Consider the following 11,008-nt stretch of genomic DNA (forward strand, 5'->3'; position numbering starts at 1 on the left):
GTGACTGTAGGAGAGGAATGGTCTGTCATAAATTCAATACATTATTAGATTATTTTAAAAAAAACTCTCTGTGTGTAAGCCCTATTAAGCCCACACTCAATTCAGCAGGAGTTCTCTCATGGGCAGAGATCTGACCCAGCACTCTGGAGACCATATCGCTTCCAGCTCCTGTTGTCTGATGCTAATTCAAGGAAAAGCAGCTGCAAAACCCGCTGTTTTACCCTGCCTGCTGGGCATGGATGTTCCTCCCTCAGCTAAGGCACACACAGCTGGGGCAGTGGCTGGCACTACCAGGGCACCGCCTTGGGCTGCTCACATTGAATCAGACCTCTACGGTGAGCTGGCGTGGCAGCCACCTCGAGGGGAAAATCCAGTGGTTATTTCGTGGTGCAGGGCCAGAGATTACACCGCAATATTTGGGCAGCAAGTAAAACAAAGAAGAGCCTGTATTGTTAACATAGCAGGTTAATATCAGGGACTTCCCTTGCAGGCCTTGGTCAAGCAAAACTCACTGTGAAATCTGGCCGGGATGCTAGGATTCCTTACAGCAAAAACTGTTACAGGATCTTTACTGAGCCCTTGGACAGAAACTCTGTTGTTTCTTGCCTACACTTCTGAAGACGGTGAGGTAGCTCTGGTGCAGAACTCTCCTCAGCTGAGCACAAAGCCACATCTTGTATGGGCCTATGTAATTTGACATTTTATGCCTTTGGGTTACAGTATTTGTATTTTTTGTGTTAGAGCTAAATTGCACCAGCAGAGATTAAGATGTCAGCATTTCCACTATAAATCCAGCTCTTTCTGAGGAAAATTGTCCAAGACCAATTTTTATTTGAAGCCATTATGGTAGTTAATGGTTTAGAAAATGTCAAAGAATGTAAATCCTAAGCTTTTTTTTTTTCAGAGGCTGTTCTTGCATTATATACTTCAAGAATGGTGTAACATTTCCTATCTCTAAGCCACTAATACAGGCAAACCAAACTGAGACAGCATAATTGAACACCTCACTTTGAAAGGTTTAAGCACAGCCTTTCTATGTAAAGAATTTCCAAAGCCACAGCTCACACTCAGTCATGCAGGATATTCTGCTGTGGAACACAGCAACACAAGACGTCCTGCCAGAGCAGGTGGGAAATACCTCCACGACCAAAGGGGGAAAACTCTAGAGCCTGAACGTAGTATTTTAAGCCTCTGTCAGTAAGTGGGGACACTCAGCACGACAGTGGGAAGAGCTGAGCGAACATAGCCCTTTTTTCAGTGAGTGGGTGGTATAACCATCACATCGTGTGGTCTGCTTTGGTGGACAATCAATGGAAAGAAAGTACCAGGCTCTCTTAGAACTGCTGGAGAATCTGTGCTTGACAAAGAGAAGACAGTGTAGCACTAGCAAGCAGCTGTGTCAGAACTGGTCTGGAAGGGAAGGATGGTGCACTGTAGCTATTAATAGTAATTTTGCAATGTTCAACTGTCAGAAGTATATGTAGACTTGTGTTACAAGTATTGCCACATAAAGCGTGAACGTTAATCATACTGGATTGTTTATCCCCTGTGCAGTTACAGAAAGAACATGCCAAGATCATCAGAGACTTATGTTTCCTCTTTTTCTTTTATCACACAGGTAATAACTCCAGTCAGGTCAGGACAAGGTTATGTTTATGAATTCCCATCCAAATACCAGAAGGATACCTACGATATCCCCCCCGTTCGCCCTCTCCAAGGGGTAAGTACCAATAAAACTGCCAACAGCGCTGACAGGGCACAAAAGGTGATGGATTTCTACCAGAAGTTTATGAGCAAAGCAAGTTCTCTCATTTCAGAGAGAAAATATGTTTTAATTAGATGCAGTGGCTTATTCACAGAGCACAGAAGTATTTCAAAGTTGTATTTGATGTTGACTAAGATTTGGCACCACACCAAACACAGAAGTCCCATTTGTTTTCTGTGTTTTGATCAAAGAGTATATCTAAACAGAATAAATTTGCTGCCTGGGAACATTTTTTTTCCCGTTACTTTGTTGTGTAGTTGACAGTAATTCACTCGGTAAGGGTAAAATTATTGCCTGGATGAACAGCTACCATGCAGGGAATTGTTTTCACCACTTATCTACTGCACCATGTCACTGACCTTCAAATATGTCTTTGTTCTGGGGAACACCCCAAGGCCACAGATATCTAGCTAGAGTGGGTGCTTGCAGGACCTGTAACTCAAGAACCCTGCATCTCTCCATGGCTCTTTGACAGAGCAGCTCCTCTAGGGAGCCCAGTAGTACATAACACAGGCTGACACCAAATGCCTGGAACTGTTGGGAAGTCTGGGTTAAGAGATATTCAGACCTTAGACCACACGTGGAACCCACTGTAATATAGGACATACCACCAAGAGGTACACTGGAAACATCCGACAGCTGTACTCTCTGCTAGTAAGAACGCTCACACTACACCCAATAAAGCAGATGAGCGATGCTGACGCGGCAGCCTTAGTTTTAGAGAGTTTAGTGTGTACTAGTGCAAGCTTATTCCTCAGTCCCTCTATCTCCGTCAGTAAAGGTGAGATCAGTTCTGGTCACATGAACATACTGCTCCCTTGTTCAGCCCAGCAGGTGGACTGGCTTTGATTTAACTCTCAGCATGGAAGTCAGCTGTGACTTCATCTCTCCAGCCCGCTGTCCACACAGTTGTCTAGAGGGGACGTAGCAAAGTGCATTTCTTCCTAAATGTCCAAAATACCGTGCAAACCCAAGCAGCTCTCTCATATGAAACAAAGTTGAAGAGTTCTGATCATCTTCAGACTTTTTGAGGGGAAACATGGAAACAAAAAAAACTTCATCTGAGATCAGAGCTTTCCTGAGGTGACTCGTTTCTGTAACCAACTTATTCTTTCTTTAGATATATGACATCCCCCCCCCATCAGTTAAGGGACCTGCACTTCCAGTTCCCATGGGAGAAGCAAAAGCTTTAGGAGTCTATGACATACCACCTGCCAAAGGGGTAAGTATTACACTGTTTCCACAAGATCCTGTATTTTCATGTCTGACCAAAGTCATGTTTAAACAAGAGTTCCTGTATGATCCTGAAGGAAAAGAAGATTGAGTACTTTAAAGATTTCCTTACATTTTTACACTGTGAAAATGGGTAAAGTGAAGCACTGCATCAAAATTATTAACATAATGGAGTGTGAATTGATAATTAGACCTACATTATCTTTGTGGCAGCATGCTGCCTTTTTAGATTTTGCTGCTTATACAAAATGGTATCAAGATGAATGTTAAAAAGTGAGATATTAAAACTGATGCTCAGTCAAACTCAGGATAAGTAGCTGACTCCATGAAGGTCAATGGCAGATCTTCCGTCTCAGCATTTTATAGACCATATGGAAGATGTAAAATATTTTGCTATTCTAGCCAAAGGTTTCATGGTTTGCTTTCCGTGATTCAGGTCTATGCTACACCTCCATCTGCATGCCGAGATAATACAGTCCTGAGGGAAAACTTGCAAGATTTTTCATCTCCAGTGGGCCACAGTGTAAGACCAGAAGGAGTATACGATATTCCTCCTCCCATCACCAAAGCAACTGGGAAAGAACTTAATAAATTTTCTCCTGAGAGCCTTTTATTGCCAGATGGAGTGACGCCGAAACGGAATGTTTATGACATCCCTGTGAACCATCAAAACCATTTTCTTGGGCAGCAAATTGCACCTCAAAAAGATGTTTATGATACCCCCAGAGGAATTGCATTCCCAGGACAACAGACAGGACTCAGTGAAAGCCTCATCCCAGAAGGAAAGGAAGGTGTATATGATGTGCCACCAGCATTCCTCCAAGACACTAAAGGCTTACAGGATGTGACTGATGGGATTAATAGGTTGTCTTTCTCCAGCACAGGAAGCACAAGGAGTAACATGTCCACATCTTCAACAACATCAAAAGACTCTTCTTTCTCAGCATCAACTGCACAGAACAAAAGACTAATCCTTGATCCAGACACTGCTATAGAGAGGCTTTATCGCCTCCAGCAGATGGTGGAGACCGCTGTCAATAACCTCATGGCCTTCGTTACAGCAGACTGGCGATCGTACGGATATATGGAGAAACACATCAATGAAATTCACACTGCTGTGGATAAGGTGGAGCAGTCGCTGTTGGAGTACCTCCAGTTTGCAAAAGGGTCAGCAGCCAATGCTTCCTGCCTGTCCGAGTTCAGCCTTTTTAACAAAATGAGGAGGGAGGTGCAAAGGCTGGAGGACTCTCACCAGATCCTTACTCAAACCAGCCATGACTTGAACAGCTACAACTGGTCTTTGAATGTTCTAGCTGTCAACAGACTGCAGAGCAAGTGTGATGACCTGGATCGGTTTGTTATGGTGGCAAGGACAGTTCCGGACGATGCCAAGCAACTGACCACTACCATCAGCGTCAACGCAGAGGTGCTCTTCAAGCAGGCATTGAGCAGCTCGTGTTTCAAAAACATACCAGAGAATATCATGAACGCTGCTGACTATGTATATGACAATCCTCATATGCAGCATCATGGAGAAAAAGCACAGAACCACTGCAGTTCCCTTCCTCCGCTCCTGAGTAAAGGTCAGCACCCTCACAGTACCACCTGTGACAGCTCGGAAAAGAGCTGGATGGATGACTACGATTATGTTCACCTGCAGGTAAGTAAACCCAACAGCTTGTTCAGCACAAGGCCAAGATCTGTCTGTGGTTTTGGTAGAAGCTGTTTGCAGGAAAGCCACAATCAAATTGTCACACTAATACTATTCAAGAGTAACTTCACTAGGGTGATTATGTCCTCTCAAATAGAACTGTTGCATACATAATAGCAGTAGCCTTTTGCTCTGCCATACTATGCTTTTCTTCTCGGTGCTCTAAGTGGTGCACTGCCCATGAAAAAGCCAATGTAAAGCAGACTGTTATTTAACTTATGAGCTGTCATATAGCTCAGGAGCAGTTTTGATTTAACACAGTGTCCTACATTATGCAAAACAGGGGAAAGAAGAGTTCGAAAGGCAACAGCGGGAGCTGCTGGAAAAAGAAAATATCATCAAGCAGAGCAAAATGGAGCTAGAGCACCATCAGGTATGTTCACTCAGATGCAACAATTACATTGGAATGCAATGTTTCTTACACGTAAGGTGTACGAGTCAAGTAAAGCAGGAGAGGCCCTTCCCTTAGCAGTGTGTGACTGCTCACATCACGGCTGCCCAGCACACACAGTTGGAGTGTCCCAGGTGCTAGATGGGGAAGGCAGCAGGTGTCAGGTCTTGGCTAAACAGTGGCTCCAGGTTAGTTTCTTTCCAAGTGGGATTTGTGCCAGTCAGGCTCCAGCATTAATGGATTTATCAGCACTAAGGGCAAGGACAGGCACTGTCGTGCTCCACAATGGCAAGCATCAAGATTTTAGCACCTTCCTGACCCTGTGCATCTGTGTCAGCGATGGCATACGTCGAAGTCAACATAAGTATTTACTGTAGAGTAGCTATTCTGAAGATCAGCATCTCTGCCCTGTTTGTTTCCTTGTTGCTGCTTAGTAACTGAGCGGAAGCACAGCCACAGCTCTCAGTGTCGGGAATGACACTCTCTTGTGCAGGAACGAGCCCTTCCCTTGAAAACAATTTCTAACGATCTCAATCTAGGAGACTAATTATTTTTTTTATGCAGTGCGCCATTGTGGTGGGCCCAGTTCATACGTATAATAAAAAACAATCTCCATTTCCGAAAGCTTACTGCGGTGGAGAAACAGACTTCCGCAGTGTCTCACAGCGAGTCAGTCACAAAGCCAGCTTGAGAAATTGGCTTTCCTGACCTGCAATCCGCTGCCTTAATCACAGGCCCACACTGAATACATGTGCCGCCTGCACATCTGTTCAGTGAGCATCAATACCATTAAATTAAATACTGTGCTTAACATCACTTTAAATGCTAAAAAAGCAGATCATGTAAGATTGAGGGCTGTCACTTTGCCCTCATATTAGTTCTTCAATATGCTGTTGCCATATCGTATGGCAGAAAATTGTACAAGCACTGTGGAGGCAAGAGTTGAAGGTTTGTCCTCTCAAAATCCCACAGAGATGGCAGCTTTTTAAAGATTGTGTAGGAGTCATTGCCACTTGGAACTATCTCTCTCGCTTGTGATTTCAGAATATTCCAAATGAGCAACAGCCTGTAAATTCAGGAGGGTTGCTGGGGTTTTTTTTAAATGCAAATGAAGTATTTCAGATGTTTTTCTGTTCTGAACTCTTGTATTTGGATTGATGGTAACCACAGCACTTGATTACCCCTCACTCTCCATAATAAAAGATCTTAGAAAATGTTTTATTAAGCATAAAGCCAATCTAGGACACTCAGGGGTGTCCTGAGGCATAAGGTGAAACTGTAATCCACAACAACATCCTACAAGAATATTCTTTCAAGAGAGGCTTTTTATTTGCCTTTCAGATTAATCAGTTTCAACGTCTGGAGCAAGAGATCACAAAGCCAGTAGAGAACGACATCTCAAAGTGGAAGCCACCTCAAGCTCTCCAGACTGCAAACAGCACCACCACCTCCCGTGACAGCCACCTGCTTTTATTCTACGCTGACCAATGCGAGACTCATTTCAACTCCCTCCTAAATGCCATCGACGCCTTTTTCAGTTGTGTCAATGCTTCTCAGCCCCCCCGGATCTTTGTGGCTCACAGCAAATTTGTCATTTTGAGTGCTCACAAACTTGTGTTCATTGGGGACACACTCACGAGGCAAGTGACAACTCAGGACATACGCAACAAAGTGATGAACTCCAGCAACCAGTTGTGTGAACTGCTGAAGAGCGTTGTTCTGGCCACCAAGACGGCTGCCTTGCATTACCCCAACACCGCAGCCCTGCAGAAGATGGTGGACCAAGTGACAGAGCTGTCTCGTCATGCACAGTTGTTCAAACTCTCACTAGTCCAAATGGCGTCCTTATGAAACACAGGGGAATCCAATCCATGAGCAGCAAAGCAGAAGAGCAAACAAACTGGAGCTATTTTTGTGTAAATTTTTTTTTTTAAATGAGATATTTTAAATACCTTCTTATGCATTAGAGAATCTAATGAAATCAGGGATCTGGGAATATATCTGGTTCTGTATTATGTTTCTAATACACATTTAGATATGTATACACTGCATATATGTATATGTTGCTACATTCCCTAAAACATCAATTAAGCACCTTAAAAATGACACGTCGGGTAAGCAGTACGTATCTTTTGTATATACTGCCTGTTTCCTCAGTATATTTGTTAACTGGATGCTGCACTCTTCTTGTTTCATTCCAGCTTGATTTTGGCATATGGACTTGGTTGTGAAACCTGTTTGTAGCAATCCATGAAGCAAGTGTAATGGTTCTCATAGAACTCCATTTCCTTCTTAGAAATTACTTTCTATTGGTTAATTCCATGAAATTTAACTCTTTTCTTGATGTTACTTTGTTATGTACAGCATTTGATCATTCTGAGTAGAATATATGCACAACTGCAAAACGTCAAGCAAGTCGTACAGCATTTGGGAGAAAAGCATTTTTAGGCTGTATAAGAATCAGAACTTTCTAAAGAGGAAGGCAGAATCATGTATGATTAATATCTTGTGGTATTCAAATTTTGCTATTTCTAATAGCTGTGCAACATGGGATTTCAAAACGTGGATGAATTCCGAGCAATGTAAATTCGTATGTGTTTAGCTTGTATGTCCTTACTTTGACAGTTCAATTTAAGAGTGAGACTCAAAAGCCTTATTGTTCACCAACTCTGAGTTATCCTGAGAGCATCCCAGCATCCATTGGGACCATCTTTGAGGTTGCAGATGAGCCTTGTCTCTAAATACCAGTTCCTTCCAGAGGGATTCACACACAAATTGTAATTCATATGGAAAGAAAACAGCTTAGTTTGAAATCACAGATATTTAAAAATCTGTAGAGCATACACACAAGTCAGTGAAGAAGTAGTACTTATTTTTCTGGAACATATTCTTGGGAATCGCATCTGCTGCAGTTCTGACTTCCATTCAACTATTAGGCTTTTTTTTCCAAATTCGGTTGCATAGGTGCTGGTCCTTCTGCACTACGCTGTTGCCAGAAATGACCTCCTGTTTTAAAGGGGCCATTCCATCCATAAGTACACACAATCCCACCCAGTAATTTTCAGTTTAGGCCCTTAAAAATTGTTAGCAGAGTGGTAGACTCGTTTAGAAATTTCATGTATGCTGGCTGCTCCAAAACATGTATAAGCTTACTTGTCTTCATTGCCTTTTGTGAATCCCCTAAAAATGAGTCTCAGAATTCCATTTACATGTGGCCCTCAGACTAAAAGCCATGCTTCGAAGTGGGCAATAGCTCAGGTTAATTCCAGGCGATTCTGGCATTTCTAAAGCAGAAACACTACTGTCCTTGCTTACTTCGGGGTGCTCCTACATGGATGCGTTCTGAGCGTTTGCATCAGTGATCAGATTACTGGTAATTACACAGTTTTGAAATCAGGAGCACCTCAAAATCGGGCACTTCTGCCCAACTTCTTGCTTTCCCAGTTCGTATCCGAACACATGCCTTATTGAAATGGGATTTCTTGTCTCAGATGCCAAAACCATTTCAGCAGTGTGTGAAATCTTGCAGCTTTAACATACTGTCTCAGAGTGAAGCTACCGTGATGTTGCTTCCAGAGTCTGCAGAACATTCCTGGAAGGGTGGCGGGAACCAGCATGACCTCAGCTGGCCCAGAGTCGGCTCCAGGCCTTGGTTCTGGCATAACATCCAGAACGGGTGGTTATCCTCTTGTAACCGATAGCCAAAAAGCAATCCACCTGAACTTGGTTTGTACTAGTGTTGTTTGGGATTCTTTTGGATTTCCTTGTCCATTTTTTCACCGTATATTCTTAGAAAGTTAAAAAGTGTTTCAAACCTTAGTGGTTATGTTGATAGTTTGTGCTTTCAAAAGGAGAACCTTTTTTGCAAGCCTGTATTACAGTTTGTTATCTTGTAGAGAGTCATTTTAAAATTATTAAATGACTAGGTTTTTTTATATTAAAAAAGGCAACACTTGGTCTTATTTTTTCTTGTTTTCAGACTCCTCTAAGCATCTTAAAAGGAAATAGTGCTGGTGCCAATACCGTCAAAGCCATTCTAAAATGAGGAGTTTGCTTTCCATCTTTTCACTGATCAGTGCCTATAGTGTGAAGTGGGAACCTGAGGGTGTAAGAGGAAGGGACAGAGTGTTTCTCTGCCTGTCCAGAAGCAGCAGGTGAAGCAGCATCTATCCAACTCAGCTACATGAGACATCGAGTCCAAAATAACAACAGTCAGGGTCTTCAGTGCGCCAGGCTACTGTCCTGCCCCCATTCCTGGTGTCTGTCCCTGTGGCTTGAGCTGCATCTTGAGCCACCTCATCCGAGCATAAGCACTGGTCCTTGGGGTGGATGGGGCAGTTCCTCTCAACACTATCTCAGGATAATACCACCAGGAGGTGGTGAATGCCCCATCTCTGGACACATTAAGGCCAGTCTGGACGGGGCTCTGAGCAACCTGATCTGGTTGAAAATGTCCCTGCTCGTTGCAGAGGCTTGGACTAGATGGCCTTTGAAGGTCCCTTCCAACCCAAACTATTCTGTGATTCTATAAGGTGGGGTGGTAGGACACAGATGTGACTGCCCACCCATTCCAGCCTGCCCCCTCTCTCCAGCATTTACTGGTGAAGCCACGATCCACAGAGGAGCTGGAAGAGCAAATTCTCTCAACGTAGCCATCCTTCCCCTCTAACTCAATGGTAAGAGCACCCCTCCTGTGCTGCATGCCACATCGAGCATCACCTGGGTGTGGGTTCCATCTGAAACAACCACATGGCTTTAAGAATCACAGAGTCTTTCCCCAAAGTTATTTTCCCATTTCATGGTTGCTATGGCACCTCCCTCCCTCTTGTCAAACACCCTGGGCGTGCAAGGACAAGAGAACAAGCCTGGGACTGGCTCTGTGCTTAATGCCAGTCCTCGGCTGCCAACAAAAGACTTCCCTGACAGAGAGTGTAAGTGCAAGGAAAGTGCCTGGTCTGGCTGCTTGTGTCCTTATAAGGGGACAGCCAGTGATGTAGGGCTGCTTCCTGAGAGTGCCCCATTTCATTCCTCTGGTAAATTTTAGAAGGCCAACTAACAACAACGGAGGGACTGGATAACCAAAATGGTTCAGAACAGAAGCCAGAGCCTCTTTGCTCTCCTCCCTGAGCCACAGTGTCCCCACCCAGTTGCCAAGAAACTTCTGCTGTTTGGCAACCAAGTCAATGGCCGGTGTGAAATGACTGCCTTGGCATCCAGTGGGGAAAAGAAAGTCTGCCTCACACTAGTGGCAGATGCAGAACACACTTGGCTCCTTATTCCAGACAGTAAATTTTCATATTAATTAGAAAAATGCTTCTTTTATCTTCCAGGATGACAAGAAAGGGAAAAAGAGGAAAGACAAAACCCACACTTGAAATGAGCAGGTTTTGGAGAAATGATCAGTTCTGTCAGAGCACTATAATGCACATTTCAGTAGAGCCTACAGGACACATTTCAGTGCACTCCCTGCTGCTGCCTCCACCCTCTCCTGCAAGCCAGGGTCACGCAGCTTCTGTGTTTCCATTAGCTGTGGGTTGCTGCAGCCTCCACAAACCTACTGTCTGCTGTCCCCACAAAGGCAACCCAGGTGGAGGAAACCAAATTCCCACACCATCACCTGATGCTGGATTACACTCCAGCATCTTCACATCCCCCGTAACTTCTAGTCCTTAGAGCTTCTGGCACTCTCCGACATGTACATCTGGGCTACATTTCAGTCATGTCTCTCCCACACCTGCTGCCAGCACTCTTCAGAGCATTGCCACACCAGTGACACCTTCCCTCTGCCCACAAGCCAAGCATCCATAGCTGTCCTGCTCCAAATCCAGCTTTTCCCTGCTGAACTCCAGTTCCAGGCTGCCTACTGCATCTTAACATGGCTCAGTCTCAATCAAAAGGCTTTAGAAAG

The 11,008-nt window shown here is 44.1% G+C and overlaps 1 protein-coding gene across 2 annotated transcripts in view; it reads left to right on the top strand.

Annotated features, from left to right (window-relative positions):
• NEDD9 (neural precursor cell expressed, developmentally down-regulated 9) overlaps positions 1-8,992 on the top strand; it is a 77,604-nt gene extending 68,612 nt beyond the window's left edge. For both annotated transcript variants that reach the window (XM_065629977.1, XM_065629976.1), the window contains exons 3-7: positions 1,619-1,720; positions 2,886-2,987; positions 3,435-4,658; positions 4,993-5,082; positions 6,442-8,992. In XM_065629977.1, coding sequence (XP_065486049.1) covers positions 1,619-1,720; positions 2,886-2,987; positions 3,435-4,658; positions 4,993-5,082; positions 6,442-6,951 — 2,028 coding nt within the window. In that variant the 3' untranslated portion in view covers positions 6,952-8,992. The remainder of the gene's footprint in view (positions 1-1,618; positions 1,721-2,885; positions 2,988-3,434; positions 4,659-4,992; positions 5,083-6,441) is intronic.
• The last annotated feature ends 2,016 nt before the right edge of the window (positions 8,993-11,008 follow it).

This window comes from Caloenas nicobarica, chromosome 2 (genome assembly GCF_036013445.1).
Source record: "Caloenas nicobarica isolate bCalNic1 chromosome 2, bCalNic1.hap1, whole genome shotgun sequence".
NCBI lineage: Eukaryota > Metazoa > Chordata > Aves > Columbiformes > Columbidae > Caloenas > Caloenas nicobarica.